Source organism: Nuphar pumila, chromosome 2 (genome assembly GCF_984573655.1).
Source record: "Nuphar pumila chromosome 2, dmNupPumi1.hap1.1, whole genome shotgun sequence".
Taxonomy (NCBI): domain Eukaryota; kingdom Viridiplantae; phylum Streptophyta; class Magnoliopsida; order Nymphaeales; family Nymphaeaceae; genus Nuphar; species Nuphar pumila.
Genome location: NC_143250.1, coordinates 141,145,526 through 141,164,845, shown reverse-complemented (window position 1 = coordinate 141,164,845; position 19,320 = coordinate 141,145,526). Strand labels below are relative to the sequence as shown.

At 37.8% G+C, this 19,320-nt stretch overlaps 1 protein-coding gene across 3 annotated transcripts; it reads left to right on the top strand.

Moving 5' to 3' along the window:
- The first annotated feature begins 286 nt into the window (after nt 1–286).
- Nucleotides 287–18,557, top strand: LOC149847356 (uncharacterized). Of its 3 annotated transcripts, none has more exons than XM_089998394.1 (5): nt 287–403; nt 1,536–1,726; nt 1,824–1,946; nt 15,100–15,202; nt 18,138–18,557. In XM_089998394.1, the coding sequence occupies exons 2-5, from the start codon at nt 1,632–1,634 to the stop codon at nt 18,384–18,386; spliced, it is 570 nt and encodes a 189-aa protein (XP_089854520.1). In that variant the 5' UTR covers nt 287–403; nt 1,536–1,631; the 3' UTR covers nt 18,387–18,557. The 3 variants fall into 3 exon arrangements, with proteins under 3 accessions (XP_089854520.1, XP_089854518.1, XP_089854517.1); XM_089998392.1 differs by having other exon boundaries at nt 288–403; nt 1,541–1,726; XM_089998391.1 differs by having other exon boundaries at nt 386–403; nt 1,632–1,726.
- Nucleotides 18,558–19,320: the final 763 nt, after the last annotated feature.

Genomic DNA, 19,320 nt, shown 5'->3' with positions numbered 1-19,320 from the left:
CAAAACCACGTGGCATTCATCCAAAATGCAAACAGACGGCCAAGATGCCCGCATGAGCAAAAACGCTCATTTTCAGCATGAACTGATCTGCTTCCACTTTAGTGTAGCTTTCTTAATTAATTTCAGTTCTTATATTACATATAATATAAGGACCATGTGCGAAACCCACTAAAAAACCGGGCTCGGGTTGAACCCGGATCCGACCTGGACCCGCCCTTCTTGCTCCCCTGCGCCGCAGTTCCCCTCTTCCCCCTCTCGTTAAACAGGGAAACCCTTTAAGAGAGCACGCGAGGGTGAGGGAGGAGCCCTCGCCCCTGCGCTCTTCCTCCTCCTCCTTCTCCCTCTCGCTCCCTGCGTGCGGCAGCTTCAACGACACCTTCCGACGGCGACGTCCCCCTTCCAGGTATGCCCTCCTTTTCCTCTTCTTCTTCTTGCTGCCGGAGGGCCGGCAGGAGGCCGTTGCCCCCGTGCCTTCCCCTTCTCCCCCTTTCTTCTGTGTTCGACGGGAGGCAGGCAGGAGGCGGGCGCCCCCCTGCCGCGCCTCCCCTCTCCCTCTGCGTTCGCCGGAAGGTCGGCAGGAGGCCGGCGGCCCCTGCCGCGCCTTCCACCCTCCTTTTCCCCTTCTTCTACATCTTCTTCTGTCTTCCTCTGTTTTTTCTTTCCGTCCGACAGGGATGCGACGCCCCCTGCCTTGTTCGGATCATCGGACAGGGGGTCGGTACCCCCTGTTCTTTGATTTTTCCCGCCGGATAAGGGGGCCGACGCCCCCCTGTCTCCTTTATCGTTCGACAGAGAGGGGGCCAGCGCCCCCTGCTCTTTTCCTGTCGCCGGACAGGGCGCGGGGGGGGGGGGGGGGTCGACACCCCCCTGTTTCCCCTTGACCGGTCGGCAGCCTGCCACCGCTGCCACCTTCTTGCATGCTGTAGGTCGGCAGGGGCCGAGCCCCTGCCACTCTGCGTTTCCGGGTGGATAGTCAGGGGCTCAACCCCTGCCGCCTCCTGTGTTCGTCAGCTAGACGGCAGGGGCCGAGCCCTGCCGTTTTTCTGCCTTTCCGGCAGGTCGGAAGGGGCCAAGCCCCTGCCCCTGCCCCTGCCCCTGCCCCTGTTTGCGATAACAGAAGGTCGGCAAGGGCTGGGTCCCCTGCCGCTTTCCGCGCCCTGCCACTGCCCCCTTCTTAGGGTTACCAGCAGAGTGGCGGGCAGGGGCTGCCACTGCCGTAATGTATGAATCTTGTATTCATTTTATGAAAGGAAACTTGTATTTTTTATGTTGTTGACTTGACCCTTAGTAGTCTTTTGTGTGTTTGAACCCATATTTGGGTGGTGTGAGTGATCATCTTGTCTCTCGCTTGAACCCTTTTGGGTCGTGGGTTGTGAGAGTGCTCTCATTTCATTACAGTAAAGAGCATGAGAGAACTGGTGGAAGCCACAACATGCCTCAGATTCAAGGCTTTCAAACAGGGCCTTAATGTTGGAGGATTGATCTGCAATGTGTGTTTTGATGTTCAATTATAATATATTCACATTGGCATTTAGTGTAGGAAGATTGATCTGCAAATTACTAAACCATATACAGCAGCGTATGAATTACCCCCAGTTGTTTTCCCTTGTTGACTCTTAACTTGATTCGAGATGTCGTTCATGAGAGGAGACCTGCTTACAAAGACGAGAAAGCTCGTAAAGGGCCTTGCAATAGCTGAACCTGTCTGGCTTAAAGCCATGGAACAGTAAGAATTTCCTCTACATGTTGTTGCCGAATGCTTAGATAGACTGTAGTTGTATTTGGTCATTTCAAGTTTGCTTTGTGACAATTGATTTGTACAGGGCACCACCTGTTACTTTCCCTCGCACTGATGGAAAAGTTGAGAAGATCGCTCTCCCTGAGGATGTATATGTTAAAAAGTTTTTTCAAAAGCATCCTGATTCTAAATATGAGGATGCTATTAGGTTAGTTTTCTCGCTTCTTTTCTGGTTGAAATTGATTCTCTTTATATTGTTTTTTGAGGTCTCCACTTGTTACATATATTATAGTTAGTAACCTTTAATGAAGAAAGCTGTAACTTTTAAGGGTGCATTTGGATGACATGCTGAAAAACTTGGCTTTTGACCTGGTTTCCACAAACCTTAAAAACCTGGTTTTGCTGTTTGGATGAGAATCTATTAACCTATGGGTAACCTAGTTATCTGAAAATCATGCATTGATGACAATTAACCTGTTTTTTAGTTTTTTTGTGATCATTTTGTAAAGAAACGACTTTAAATATATTAGGTTCAATAATGAACCATACACATGCACATGAAGTGCGAATATACCCACTAAAGGGGAAAACACAAGCACATAATGTGCTAACACATAAACCCACAAAGGGGCAAAAATGCCTATAAGGCATAAGTTGATATTATTGAAAAGAGGAAGGGTGAAACACCCATTACATGGAGCAAAGGCTCCTCCAAAGGAGTGAATAAATTACAAGGGGGAGACCCCTATTTATAACAAGAGAGGAGCCACATAGGGGGCTCCCAAAGGAGTCGTTGGGAGCCCCCAACGACTCTTTGGGGAGCCTCCCTAGGTGGCGCAAACCACAAGAATGAATAAAATAAAAATAAAAATAAAATAAAATTACAAACATATTCCAAATGGAATATGCGTAAAAAGGGGAAATGATTAAACTACCCTTATGCCTAATAATAGAGAAATATATATTATATATATATATATATATAATTAGGAAGATACATATGCATATATACCATATATGTATATGTATCATCCTTTATATATATAAAATATATATAAGATTACAAAGATTGAATGATACATTTTAACACCCCCCCTCAAACTTTGCGTGGGGGAACGAAAAGATTGAAGAATGCAAGAGGAAGAATCTCAAGGCTTCAAGAGCCTTCAGTCCAAATGTCATTGAAATTTGCAAATGTCTTCCTCCAAAGTCTTTTACGATGAGCACCTTTCATGATCTATCCAAGGTACTTCTTTTCCTCTCATCTTCAAGATCCTGTGGAACAAATCAAGAAAAAGTCCAAGTAAAAGATATCTTTGCACTTAAATCAAGCGAAATATTCCAAGTAAGATGAATTAACCAAAAAATCACATTATATAATTCATCCAAAAGTAATGGTGCAAAAAGATATTCTATGCATACAAGATTTTGATAGAACAAGATAATTACTTATGTATGCAAGATGATTTTAGAAAACCAATTTTCATAATCATATACCATGTTTAAAGAGTGCATAATGCATTCATGAGGTCCAATATTGGACAAACCTAACCTCATAATGAGGAATAACACAATGGTCCACTAAGGGACACCACAAGAAGCCTACGAAGAGGCATAAGTTATATAAACTTTATTGAATGAGGGCCTAAAAGGCCAAAATGAGCATATGCATATACTATCATGAAATGAATCAACACTTAAAAGAAACATTAATGAACATGCTCCAAACATATAGAAAGACAAGGGTTATTGATTTTAGCAATTCCTTTGAAAGCGATTTCAAGAAGATTTTAAATCCATTTAAGAGGCAAAATAATGAGTGTTAATTGAGTAGAGAACCTCACAGTTTAAGGAAAATCTCACTCAAATGACAAAAAACTCATTTTGCATATCAAAAAGTGGCCAAAAAACCATAAGCACTTAATATATAGATTAAATGCTAAAATATTGATTTAATTTTAAAATATGCATATCAAAGATATGATTCACTTGTATCTAAAAGAAAGCAAAAAAATGAATGTAATTTCATAACTTTCAACAATAGTTCATCCACTACAAGCAACTACCTCATTAGTCTTCTAAAACCCATAAATCAAGTGTATAAGCTACTAGATCAAGAATATAAATATAATGCCATTAAAGGCCAAATGACACACACAAAGATGTGCAAAAGAACTTCTTGTCTACATGTAATAATACTTGAAATGAGTGCATCAACGATAAGAACAAGAGAATACATGCCAACATGGACCAAAAACATCTCTTGTCTACGTAAAAATACACTCAAGACCAAGTATGTTCAGCTACTAGAACAAGAGTATCAAGCCAACTATGGGCTAAAAATACAATATATATTTTGTCTACATAAAATGACACTTGAATTGAGTGAAAGAAGCCAACCATGAGCATACATCTCAGCGACTAGAACAAAGACACAAATGCCAACATGGACTAAAGATCACACACCATGGTGTGAATCAACGTGCCTTGTTTACATATAATAACACTCAAGACAAGTGTGTTCAGCTACTAGACCAAGAGAAACAAAGCCAACAAAGGGCTACCAACACACAAAGGTGTAATAAAATTCTTGTCTACATATGATGACACTTAGATAAGAGTTATAAAAGGAGAAGACCTTTGAGGCAATAAAACTTGTAATGACAAACATATATATAAAACCTTGGACAATATTTTGAAAATAAATATGTGCACATACGTACAACAAGAACACTTGAAACATTTGTGCACGAAAGCATGTAAAAGTATCTTTAACAAGATACTATAATCGATGGAACGATATAAATGTAAGAACATACACATACCAAGAACACTTGGAACACTTGTGCACAAAAGCACAAAACATGAAATCACAAATGTGCAAATGCACTCATAAGATTCATAAGCAATAAAAGATTGGGCAATAATCCCCAACACCCTTGAATTAAATATACCTTAAAACATTTAAGGTTCCAAGACACCATATATCCATCACATTTATATATAAATAAGATCATCCATAAGATCAATGGCCAAAAGAAAATGAGTGACACACTCATAATTAGTGATCATATAACAAATCATTCTAGAGTCCCAAGGTGCCCATAACTCACCTCAACAACCATCTTTAATATGGTAATTGGACAATCTAAAATGACATAACACAAGGTGCCCTTAACTCACCTCAACAATTATCTCTAATATAACAATAAGGCCATACAAAAAAAGATTGTTGCATCATATAACTTGTGATGGATAAAAATAAATGTCATAAAAAAGGCAATGAACACTTAGGGAAATCATTTTCCAAATATGTGATTTTACAAAGAGGCCAATTCAAAGGTCCAACATAATTAATCACAACAATATGCCTTATAATAATTTTGCATAAATACGAAATTATGTTCAATCATGATCATTATCAAAAGACTCAATAAACACAACATGAAATATTTAAGCAATGTCATGTTGTGAGGACGGATTTGGAATAATCCAAGAATCAAATCAAGTCTCTATAAATTGCAATTATATGCATACCAAGATATAGAATGACAATAATCTTAAATGAGCAAATTTAGGACAACATGTAACAAGAAATTGCGGAAGCACTTATAATGATAAAAGGAACAATCTCACAAGTCCACTAAGGGACAAAACAAGCCCTAAGGAAGGCAATATATATCATCTCTTTATTGAAAAGAGAGTACCATGTGAAAATGTCTATGAATACGCATACAAGCATGAATACTTTATAAAAGAAGTGTACGAAGACACTCTCACAACACTTGAACAAAATATGCAAAAAGCATAATAATAGCAAACATACAATAATGCATGTATAAAAAGGAGCAAACACTTGAGACTCTCAAGCTTTCACAAAGATGGTAATATTAAAAAAATAAAAAAACCAATATTAACAAGAAGCTTATAACAATCATGAAATCTTCTCAAAGAGTATGTACTCATAAGAAGATTCACAATGATAAAAAGGCCTCTCAAGGAGAGATCCAACAAACAAAATTCTCAAATGTGGATACATACGAAAGGAAGAGGGAAAACTTTATTAAAGTGAAAAAAAATCCCCAAAGAGAATACTAGGATTGCGTTATGGCATAAGTTCATAATATTATATGACTTAATAGATTATAACCAATGGCATGAATATGTTTTAAAATAAACACAACATGAAATTAATGAAGAACATAAATCTTATAATAAAACATATTCTTGAAATTGAATTGAGGAATGAAAAGAGGATAACCATATTTTATGAGATCATTTCTAAAACTTAATTCAATCGATAAAAATGCCTTCTTAATCAAACACTGCTCGTATGAAAAAGAACTCATTAGGTAGGAAAATAAAACATCAATTTTCAAAGACACATGTTATTATGAAAAAACCTCATATAGGACATTTTTGAGGGTAAACACATACCTTTAATATGAAATAATTATGATCAGAGTATGTGAGCAATGCTACATCTCTCACAAACATTTTACTTCTAGCATAACTTTCTTTAAAAAACTTATTTTTCAAGAAAAGACATACGAAAGTGAATAATATAAAAAGTTCAATGGAATTGTTAAGAATCCAAACTCATAATGACATGGAGAACACAAATGCAAAAGCATATCTAATTCTTTATGATGCTCAATACTTAAAGAAGTATAATGCATACCAAACATTTTTAAGAAGCAAAAGAGAGAAGCACATATGAAAAAACATATAATTCTTCATAATGCATAATACTTAAAGAAATATAATGCATATCAAATAATTTTAAGAAGTAAAAGAAAGAAACAAGAACTTCACCATTCTTTTTTAAAATTTCTTGAATAGCACGCTTCCCAATGCAACAAAGAGCAACTCGATCCCAACCTTGCTCTGATACCATGTAAAGAAACGACTTTGAATATATTAGGTTCAATAATGAACCATACACATGCACATGAAGTGCAAATATACCCACTAAAGGGGAAAACACAAGCACATAATGTGCTAACACATAAACCCACAAAGGGGCAAAAATGCCTATAAGGCATAAGTTGATATTATTGAAAAGAGGAAGGGTGAAACACCCATTACATGGAGCAATGGCTCCTCCAAAGGAGTGAATACATTACAAGGGGGAGACCCCTATTTATAACAAGAGATGTGCCACATAGGGGGTTCCCAAAGGAGTCGTTGGGAGCCCCCAACGGTCACATTTGTGACCGTTGGGGGCTCCCCAACGACTCTTTTGGGAGCCTCCCTAGGTGGCACAAACCACAAGAATGAATAAAATAAAAAAATAAAAAAAAAATAAAATTACAAACATATTCCAAATGGAATATGCGTAAAAAGGGGAAATGACTAAACTACCCTTATGCCTAATAATAGAGAAATATATATTTTATATATATAATTAGGAAGATACATATGCATATATATACCTATATGTATATGTATCATCCTTTATATATATAAAATATGTATAAGATTACAAAGATTGAATGATACATTTTAACACATTTTACCAAAATATAGTTCTAAGTTCTAAAAAGATATAATAACAAAGCTTGTCCAGCATGAATCAAAGAAAAGAAATTGTAACACCATAAGAGATATAAACTTAACAAGGTTAAAGACAAGTGGTGATTGAAGACTGTATGCATAAAAAAAGCAGTAAACATTATCCATGATCAGTCCATCCATTATGGATTTTAGGTAAGCTAAATAATGTCTTGCAATCAAGATAGAGTTTCCAATGCTTCTATCTTAGAGCAACCTGTGAATTCATGTGAGATCTAAAAACAATCTTGGGTGCTGTCTATGCCATGGAAATTTGATCATAATTTAGGATCTTGTAATTCTTTTCTTCTGAAAAAGAGGCAGAGAGAGAGAGAGAGTTATGGGTATGTTGTCAGCTATAGATTGATGCCAGAAACTGCATGATTGTTGGAGGCCCCTAGAAAGATCTGCTGTAGAGTAGGGCTTTGGGAAAGAGATGGTATGGGAGGAGGGAATCGTGCAAAGCAGAGGCACGTAGATGTCTGGGGCCCGAAAAACCAGGTTTTGGTTGTGAAACATCTTGGGGAATGGTTGGTTTTGCAAAATCACGTTTTAACCAAGTTTTGCAATAACAGGGTTTTGGTGGCATCCTAACAAAAAACCAAACACGGTTTAAATGGTTAATGGGGTTAATACTGAAACCCAAGGTTTCAACCTGGTTTTCATTGTCATCCTAACATTTGATAAAAAAATGTAGTTTTCATGTTCAATTGTCCTGTTGAGTGCAATATCATGAAATTTTCTGCATTCACATTCTGAGGGTCCTCTGAGATTGTGGTTTTGTCCTTTCACTTGTATGTATCAAAAAGACATTGTTAGGCAGGAGATGTTGAATATGTACCCAACCCAGTTTCTACTTGTATCTTATACTGGTATAGAACACACATTAGTGGCAACATTTTCAACGCCCAGAACAAAGTATATTCTTTGTTTTTTTAAGTCTTGCAATGTTTTTATGTGTTCCATCATATCAATTTGAGCCAAATGCCTCAGTCCATCCTCAAAAGTCAGATAGCTATTCAATGTACCTCTAAAGGATGATCGTATCCTCAGGATAAAAAACATGCCAGTAGATGCAGCTATTCTGGAGTAGGGTATAGCCCAGACTTTACACACGTATGTGCACACTCACACACACACAGAAGGCAGATTTAAGAATAGATCATCACTGATCCTAGTCTAATTTGGCAAACATGCTAGTGGATTTGATTTTAGATTTAGATGTTGGTCTAGTTGCTGCATCTTCAGCTCATTTCAAATATATGTAGTTGAATCCTAATTCAGTTTATGTGTAACATTTTTATTTTATGATATCAAACATGCACTGTTGGGATGTGTCCTTTTCGACGTGCACTCCAGTTTGATTTGTCGCATTGGGGGTGCTATTTGTGCGCATGGTACAATGTGGATTATATCTGGCTGAGTCTCCAGCGAGGACCATTTTGACCCAGGAATCATCTGAAACTAATCAGATTAAAAGATTATTACCCAAAACTGATATGGTTCTTATTCTGATCATGGTTTTACTGTCATAAAAATACAGTTTGACATAGGCTTGGGACCTCCTATAAAGACTAGGTCACATGAAATAGGACACATGGCATAAGTGTGACGTGTCAGATGTTGTGGCATGAGGAGTCTCACCCATAATAGGAACCTAGCTGGGATTAGATATAGTCCAACTCAATTCTACAAAGGAGTCTTGATGTAACTGTGTAAAGGAGTCCTAATATATCACTACTTTACTCCTATAAATACACCTCTAGGGACGTCCCCCAATAATGAATCTGAGGATGTCCCCTAGGGCTTTCTTGTATTCTCTCATCTTCTCTCTTTCTCTGTCTTGTGACCTGACAACTCAACTCTGCCAAATCTAACATGGTATCAGAGCAGGGCGAGAATAAGTCCCTATCAATCAGAGGCTACTGAAAAATGTTTGATCTTCTTTATCACTATTCTTTATTCCTTCTTCTTCCCTTGCTTTATTCTTTATTCGTTCTTGCTTCTTTATTCTTTCAAAGCACGTCCTTTAAAAAAAAGAGGTTATCACGTCCTCCAAAAAAAAGAGAGGGAATTCAGATCTGAAAAATTTCAGATTGCCGCATACATCGTTCCTTAAAAAAAATGGTGGACCTTATCTTCTCTCTTTAAACATTTTCTTTCTTAGTTCTTTCTTTCTCTTTAAATACTTTCTTTTCTATTTCTGTCTTTCTTGAAAGACCTTTTTTTTATTCTTTTCTTGACTTTCCTTGGTTCTTTTGTCTCTTATATTTCCTAAAAAGGGGGGGGGCATAGGGATCTAATTGTTACATGCAACACACCCTTAGTCTGCAGCTGTTATTATCGACCAGCAAAAAAAATGTGCTGGTGATACCCGCTTCCTCTGTCCTTTGTTATGGCTACTTTACATTCTAGTTCTCCTATTAATTCCTCCTTCCTTAGTCAACTTGTTTCTGTCAAGTTAGTCTCCTTCAATTTTGTTACCTGGAAAAAGCATATTATTTCCTTTATCATCCACCATGGTTTGATCGGGCATCTCGGCGAGACTCTACCTGTTATTGCAGAGTTTATTCTACATTCTGAATCAAAAGATGGCAAGTAGACCGAAAACCTTGCCCCAAATTCGGACTTTTCTATATGGTCTAAAAATGACCAAGCAGCTTATGTTACAACCACTTTATCACGGGAAGTTTTGCTTCATATTCCCACAGGAGTTAACGCTCGCGATCTCTAACCGATCTTACATCGTTGGTTTGAACAAATATCTACTTCTAAGATCTGTCATTTGAAAGGAGAATTTGGACGGTTATCCAGAGGTGATTCTAGTGCGATAGATTATCTGAGCAAGATATAATCTATCACGGGTCAACTTGCAACAGTAGGTGCCCTTGTTGCTGATGAGGATATAGGCATGCATACCCTTCGAGGATTGGGGTAAGAATTTAACATGTTTGTTACCATGTACTCGGGTCAGAGACCACAACCTCCCTTTGATTAGTTATGTTCAATGCTTTTAGAACACAAGGCCATGTTTGACCTTGGTACCTCTTCCACAAAGAAGAATATGGATCACACATCTTCTAATGAGGTTTTGTTCACTGGCTCATACTTTGGTCGTGGTAGAAGAGTCCGAGGATGTGGCAGAACCAACTCCTTCGGTAGAGGTGCAAAACTTTTACATACCCTGATGGTGGGTCACGTCCAAGTGAGAATGTCATGCGTCAAATGTGTGGCAAGTGCGGACAGACCAGTTCGGACTGTTACTAGAGGTAAATGCCCGCATATCGTCCACCAACAGTTCTTATTCCAACTCATTTTTGTGCTCTTTCCGACGTTCCCTTTGGAGGTTTAAGGCCTCTATCCTCTTCTATGACACCATCTTCATGTCCTGCTACACCACCACCTTCTTATCCATCATCAGTTGCCTCGTATCAGGATCATGATGCTCTTAGCGCCACGTTCAGCCATCTAAATTTGCGTCAAGGTCAGCCAACAAGTCAGTGGTCCACTGGTTCACATGCACAACAAAACGCCAGATGATAGACTGCTCCTTCTTCCTCACAGACGGAGACTTCTCAGAACGTTTGGTTCTTGGTATTTTGGGGTTGTTCACCATGTGTCAGGAGACATATGTAATTTCGTTTATGGTATGCCTTATTATGAACTAAGTCGTATTATTTACAGGAGATGGTAAACGTCACCTCCATCACTCATATAGTCACTGCCTTAATACCCACCAATTATGGTCCCTTCTATTTACCCAACACTCTTCTTTCTCCTAGCATTAAGTGCAATCTTATCTTTGTTTCTCAATTGGCCGACCAATTGAATTTTCATCTCCTTTTCTTCGTCTTTTGTTTTTGTGAAAAATATTCACACGAAGCGGATGCTCGTTGAAGGGAAGTGATGTAGTGGTCTCTATGTGGTGAATGAAGTTCCTTCGTCATCAGACAATCGTGTTTCTTACTCTGCATCTCCATTACTTTTGTCTGAGGTCACTCGTCCCATTGGTAACACCGAAATATGGCATCGTAGATTAGGTAGGTCATTGTCATTCTGGTTCCTTAAGTATTTTGTCTAATAACAATCTCTTTTGTTTCTTGCAATAGTTGTCGCATGTGTAAGAGTCATGAATTACCGTTTGGATATTCTAATAAAAAAGACTTCATTTCCTTTTGAACTTGTTCATTTTGATTTATGGGGACCAGCACCCGTAATGTCTCGTTCCAAATCTAAATACTATGTAATTTTTGTTGATGATTTTAGTTGTTTCACTTAGATCTTCTTTTTGAAATCCAAAGATCAAGTTTTCCATATTTTCAAATAGTTTAAAGCCTATGTTGAAACCCAATTCTCTAGAAAAATCCTTGCCTTTCGTAGTGATGGGGACAGTGAGTTCACTTCGAGTTACTTTGTTGAATATCTTTGTGATAATGGCAATGTGCATGAAATGTTTTATCCAAAGACTGCAGTTCAAAATGGGACTGCTGAAAGGAAACATCGTCATGTGGTAGAAACGACTCTCATCATGATGAATGATTCTAAATTACGAACGGACCTATGGATGGAAGCTTTTCATACCGATGTGTTCTTATTAATCGGATGCCTTTGAATGGGCTGAATGGTGAAACACCTTATCTTAGGTTATTTGGAAAAGGATCCTAATTATTCTATACTTCGTGCCTTTGGTTGTAAGTGCTCATAGTGACAAATATTGTGAGATTTATGAAAATCTCACGCCAATATCGCAAGAAATTGCCTGAAAGTTTAAAACTGCAATTTCTCGCAAGATTTTCAAAATATCACAAGATTTATGAAAAAAACATAAATACCATAATTTAAATGCGATAATTACGTTTTAAGTGACTATTTATCATAAAAACCGTATATTTTTATTTTTAAATAATTTTTATTAATATTTTCTTATAAAAAATATTTTTATAATTTAAAAGTTATTTTTTATTGCCGATATTTCGCAGAAAAAATGCAAGATTTATGTTTTTTTTATTTCTTGCGAGTTTTTGAAAAACAAGATTTTGCCAAAAAAAACATGTCACTATGTAAGTGCTATGTTCATGTCGATGATTCCCTCCGACATAATTTTGCTCCCAAGGCTCAAGTTTGCCAGTTTGTTGGTTATGATGATGAAATCAAAGGATATAGGTGCTTTAATGTTGAGACCAATCGCCTCCTTATTTCCAGAGATGTTATATTCCATGAAAATGAGTGTGGAGTTTCAGCTGGAAAAGATAATTCATATTAGTTCAGATCGCTGATAAGATTCTGGCCCGTAACAGCCCAAACAACCATAACAGCTCAAACAACCTCCTACGATTCCTAGCCACATGAGAAAGCATGTTCAAGTCATGTGCAGTCAGAAGAAGCTCTTCTAAAAACTCAGCCAGCAACACTTGAGGTGCAGCCTGGCCATGATCACGAATTCAGTGTGAATGAAGGTACTGCTGGTCCGGCTCCTTTTCAGCAGTTCCCTTGGTACATAAGAGGCGCACTAAGGTGCAGTTAGAGCTACAATTAATTCAGGAAGGAATCATAGATGATGTACACGATGTCACAGACAATAATGGACACCAGGTTCAGTTTAGAAGATCGGCCAGGCAATGTCATCTGCCGGATAAATGAGTCATTTTTGATACATTTTCTGTGGATTTTAAATTGTTTATGATTGTTATTAATCAGGAAAAGGAACCATACAATTTTGCGGAAGCTTGTAAAAATAATCGATGGATTGAAGCCATGAATGTAGAGATCAATGCCTTGCATGAATGTGGCACTTGGGAGGTTGTAGATAGACCCCTGAACAAAAATATTGCTGGTAGTATTGAGAAGTATAAAACAAGACATAAGGCAGATGGTAATATTGAGAGGTATAAAGCAATACTAGTGGTCAAAGGATATACTCAAAAGCATGGCCTTGACTTTGCTGAGACTTTTAGTGCAGTTGTCAGGATGGGCACAATCCATGTTATTCTTTCTCTTGTTTCTTTTGGTTGGCAATTGTATCAACTTGATGTGAAGAATGCATTTCTTCATGAAAAGTTATATGAGGAGGTCTATATGGAACATCCTCCAGGTTATTCTGAAGGTGACGTTGCAAAGACAACCTTGAAACTGAAAAAAGTCATCTATGGACTAAAGCAGGCATTCAGGGCATGGTTTGAGACATTCAGTACTGCAGTTCAATATGTTGGCTTCACACGCGGTCAATGCGATTACTCCTTGTTTACCCACATTAATGGTTCCGGCATGACAGTGACTCTTGCCTATGTTGATGACATTATTATAACAGGAAGCAGTGAGTCACACATTCAGGATCTCAAGATCTTTTTTCACCAGAAGTTCCACATGAAGGATCTTGGGGTTCTTAGATATTTTCTGGGTGCACAGGTAGATAAAGCCACTGCCTCTTTAGCTCTTTCACAGAGTAAATATGCTCAGGATCTTCTACAACATATGGTATGGCAGATTATAAACCTGCTAAGATCCCAATGACATTAAATGTAAAGCTTCATGAAGGCATTGAGAATGATAGCTTGTTGGATTCTCCAGAAAGATTCAGAAGAATAGTTGGTGAACTTCAGTATTTTCTTGACTTTCACAAGACCAGATCTGGCTTATGCTGTGAATCGGGTGTCACAGTTTATGCATGATCCTAGACAAAGCCACATGGATGCTGTAAAGAGGATCCTCAGATATATCAAGGGCACAATGACTGATGGTATCATCTACTCCAAACCGACCATCCACCCGTATTCAATGAGCATTGTCATAGTTGCTTATTCAATTACATAATGGGCAAGTGATCCCTCTACAAGAAGGTCAATTACCAGTTATGGAATATTTTTAGGAAGACATTTAGTGGCATGAGACAGAGGACTGTGGCCAGATGAAACACTGAGGCTGAATATAGCACAATAGCTGCTGTCACGGCTGAAATTTTATGGCTTCGTCATCTGCTGTCAACCTTGCGACAGTGGATATATCCTTCATATACTGTGATAATCTGAGTGCAGTGGCAGTTGCAATTAGCCCTGTTCAGCATGGGAAGATGAAGCATGTTGAGTTGGACCAACATTTTGTTTGCAAGCAAGTAGAAAAAGAAGTACAGCCACATTTTATTTCTGTAGATCATCAAGTGGCTGATATTTTTACCAAACTGTTACCCTTTCTTCGTCATTGGATGCTTAAGGACAAACTGTCCATGCTTTTCAACCATGCACAGTTTGAGGGGGAGTCTAAAGATTAGGTGATGTGACATAGGACACGTGTCATGATGACACATGTCATAAGTGTGACATGTCAGATGATGTGGCATGAAGAGTCTCACTCATAATAGGAACCTAGCTGGGATGAGATATAGTCCAACTCAAAGTCTTGTATTATACAAAGGAGTCATGATGTAATTGTGTAAACAAGTCCTGATGTATCACTTCTTTACTCTTATAAATACACCTCTAGGGGCGTCCCCCAATAATGAATCTGAGGACGTCCCCTAGAACTTTCTTGTATTCTCTCTTCTTCTCTCTTTCTCTCTTGTGACCTGAGGGCTCAACTCTGCCAAATCTAGCAACCTTTCCTGTCAGCAGTGCCTTATTTGCTTATGTCTATTGGATCTCTCCATCCTCTAATGCTGCTGTAAAAATTCTCTCTTCTTCAAGTGAGGTTTTTGCTTTTTATATATGCAAATAATTTTCTGCCTGATTGCATTATTGCTTGTAAGTTCATGTTCTTTTCTTCAGTTCGGTTAATTGTTTAGGATATTATTGACTTTGATTCTTGAAAATTTGCAGGTTTAGTGGTTTTGATCCACCACCAGCTCGAGTCTTTGGTTGGCGTGTGCTTGAGTTGAAAGAACAGGGAGTTAGTGAAGAAGAAGCAATGGCTGTAGCTGATGTATGTAGCTTTTTTAAATATATGATATAGTTTTTTCTGTTACTAATTGATTGGTTATACTTTTTTTCTGTACTTTTCACTTAGATTATTTTTTATTGAGGAATTTCAGTTTTGTTAGAGCATCAAAGTCAACATCATGAATAATCACAAAAAATGTGACCATCTGAAACATGCACACATGTGCGCACACTCAAACACAATAATATGGGGCACTGGGCTTACCTACTCCCTAATCACAACTATTGGATATATAGCAACCCAATAGCTGTGATAAGAAAACCATGTATTTCATTTTATAAGAGAGATGCAATGGTTATGGGTTTGGTGAAGGGTTACCAAAACTTATGATGGGCTTCAAACTTCTATAGTAGAAAGTTCTCTACTTGCCTATGCTCTCTCTCTCTCAATGTAGGTAACTATTTTTTTTAAGAATAATTGGTTCCCTTTCTGCAGTGGCATATGCCAAATATATGTTGGATTATGGTTCACAAGCTTCAGACCCATTTCTGTATCTATCACTGATTGTTAAGAAAAAGAGTAGCAGTCATTTCATGTCAGATTCAGAGGGGCAGGATTTATGATGACCTGGGTCCAAACTGGACAGCAGATGCCCATCTGGGGATAAGGCTGTCTCAGTGGCATCTTTTAACATAATCTCTAGAATTTTAGGCAACTTGGCAACAAGTGCGTGGTCTACTAATAATTTTGTTTCATGGTAGAGGGTATTACAAGAACCTATGTGTCGTTGCAGCAATTTATGTTCATGATAGTTGGCTTGTGGTCTATTTGTGCAAATGGAGTTTGGACGGCATCATTGTCGATGCTTATGGCACTTTTAATTTGGTCACAACTGTGATTCTGGCATCTTTTTACATAATCTCTAGAATTTTAGGCAACTTGGTAACAAGTGTGTGCTTTACTAATAATTTTGTTTCATGGTAGAGGGTATTAAAACAACCTGTGTCATTCTGGCAATTTATATTCATGATAGTTGGATTATAGTCTATGTGTGGAAATGAGCTTGGACAGCATCATATTCGATGCTTATGGCACATTCAATTTGGTCACAACTGTGATTCCTCAGCCTGTAATTCTCATCTGTTAGTGGTCAACCTATGATTGTTGATACAGGTTCATACTTGTGACCAACTTTCACAGGTTAAAAGATCTCAACTTTCACATTTGAGATTTCAGAATTACAGACTACACCCTTAGTTGTAAAGGCTCTAGGTGGGGCCTAGGCAGTGAGCCCCTAAAAAGACTAGGCCAGGCATAGGCGGTACCACAAATAATTTTTTTTTAAAAACATACAAAATATGTAAACATTAAAATTAATAACAAACATGTATGCAACATAAAATCAATCAACAATAAGCAATAGACAAATAATATGTCGAGCACTGTAAAGCAATTATATTACATAAAAATAGTCAAATAGATAACTCATACGTTTATAGATTGTATATGAATTAAGTACATAGATATGTATATATCTAATATATAAACACAGAATATTGTAAATTTATAATATATGTTTATATATATAATTATATACAATTACACAGAAAACATATATATGTGTGTGCAACTGCACATCAAACCGAGGGACTACCTCGGCTAGACCGCCTAGGCGGCACCTAGGCTCCGCCTTTGACAACTAAGTGGAGGGGTGAAAGGAGGAAGAAGAAAAAAAAAATAAAGTAAAAAAGAACAACAAAAGTGAAAATGAGAGAATGAAAAAAGAAAGCTTTTGGGGTGGGAGGGGAAGAAAAATAAAAGAAAAGACACATTTTTTTTAAAAGAACATAACTATATCCCTGTGGCTTAGGCATGGACAGCCTAGGTAAAAAAAACAGGGCCCTACCGCCAAGACCCATAAGCCTAGGCGGTGACCCTACGCCTAGCCAGCCTAGGCACAACTTTTGACAACTAAGGCTACACCTTTTCATGTTTGTGTGGCTTGTGGTTCTTATATGATTGTAATCAAGAATCATAGAGAGTTGAGAAAGTTCGAGAATCCATAGGGCAAAGCAAACGTTCTAAATTTATAGGCTTTGAGATCGAAACTGTAGTTTGCAGCCTTAAGCTTATCCCATTTAGCGATCCTAGTTGGAGCATGAAAAGGAAAAAGTCCTATGTTACCGCGACACGGCACTTAGGGTGCTGTACCCATGTCGACACAGGTACTGGTACCTGGATACAGCATTTGCCGTGTCCTATATTGTATTATATTATATATTATATTTTCAATATATAATATATATTTTAGATATATAATATATATTTTTCAGTATATATTTAGCCGTGTCCCTGTACCCACATTTTTTGGAATTGCCATGTCGTACCCGCACCCACACACGTACCCAGGTGACATAGAAAGATCCATTTTCTATTTTTTTTATGAAGACTGATCTTCTAATTGAATTGTTATTAGGGACAGGCACAGAAACAAGTTCAAACAATTTTTTCTATCTAGTCACAATGTACAGGAGTTCTTTTGTAGCTTTTTTGTTCTTCAGTTTCTCTTTACTAGTTTTGTCCCATGACATGCAGTGGGTTTGAAACTGTGCCATGGTCCTCCATTGGATGCTGTATGTGTTCTTTAGGAGAGGTTTCTATCTAAAAGATGCAGGTAATAATGTCATTCATGCTCTTCTGCACGTGCTGTAGATCAAACCAAATAACACTTAGTTTAAACGTTATCAGCTTAATTACTTGGATATAGTGAAGGGAACGTGTGAAAGGTTTTCTAGTCAGGCAGGAAAATGCATTAATATTCTAGTTAGCAATTGTCAAGCAAAGCATTCCAACTTTTTGATGAAGATTTGGGTTTATTATTTTCATTGATAATTTTGAACTGCTTTACTTCTGGTTGTTTGTGCAATGTAGAGTACTTTGATGAGGATCTTCATTGATGTTTCCTATTCTCTTACAGATGGAATACCGTGCTGAGAAGAAAGCAAAGAAGAAGGCCTACATCAGGCTGAAGCAAATTGCACGTTTTCAAGGAAAGAAGCCTCCTCCAAATCCATATCCTAGCGCCATCAAAGAGATCCAAGCAGAGGAAATGAAGTATGTCCGTGATCGCTTCACCAATCCTAAAATTCTAGAGATTGTCAGGAAAAAGAAGGAAGAGAAAGCAGCCTATATGGCTGAGAGGGGGCAGGGTCAGGGTGGGTGGTAGTTCCACCATTCAAAGCAAGAGTGTTCTATCTTTAATTTTCTCTTTTTCTGAAGAAGTTTTGAATATGTGTCCTCATAACTGAATACAATAGGTGTGGAGTTTTTAGCCTGAGATGGACCATGATAGTAGAAAAAAGAAAAACCTCCATTTCCCTATCAGCCTTTCAGCTTATTTCTTAAACTCTCTTATGAGCTGCTTGGATGTATTTTGGGGAGGAGTTGATGGAAACAACCGGGTGGTAATCTAGGGAAAATAGATATATGAGTGGAATTGGAAGGAATCCTTTTTCTTTTTTGGGATAACCCCGGGAAAAGCCACCTTGCTCCCGTGTTCATCAGCGTAATTGTTCCCAAGAATCGGGATAAATAAAAATTGATTAGCATGCCATATTGTTCTTTTTTACCATGTCTGAAATCGATAGTGATTATAATGAAAACTCATGGCAAATTTTCACGTGAAATATTTTCATGCGAGGAGCATGAGCCATGGCTAAAAACATTTTCACCACCATTTCTCCATGTCTTTAGGTGGGGAAGATTTTCATGTGTATGGTTGGGAACATACAAAAAAAAATCTCTTGTTTGGAATGTCATGGAAAGTTTCTATTTTGCACATTTGGTACAGAAGGTTCCTATTTTCTCTCTCTCTAAAGGTGACCTTTGAGATGGATGGTTCATGCCACAGTATCAAAATGTTCTCTTGAGATTGACTTTTTCCATGCCCTCGAGTTATACTTTACTGTTTTACATGGCCCAACTGGGTCAGATCCAGTAGATTATAATGGTGCATTCGAATACCTTGGATATTATCACATTAGTTCAGTGTATTGAATTTAGTGTGGGGCCCACGTTAAAAATACCTTGTATATTAGATCATATTAGATCCGTATATTGAATTTAGTGCCGGGCCCACATAAATATAAAAGAGGTAAACT

Excerpts from the sequence above, each read along its gene's own strand:
- LOC149847356 (XM_089998394.1), top strand. The coding sequence starts at position 1,632 with ATGTCGTTCATGAGAGGAGACCTGCTTACAAAGACGAGAAAGCTCGTA. Across the intron at positions 1,947-15,099 it reads AAATATGAGGATGCTATTAG|GTTTAGTGGTTTTGATCCAC; the intron begins GTTAGTTTTCTC and ends GAAAATTTGCAG. Across the intron at positions 15,203-18,137 it reads AAGCAATGGCTGTAGCTGAT|ATGGAATACCGTGCTGAGAA; the intron begins GTATGTAGCTTT and ends ATTCTCTTACAG.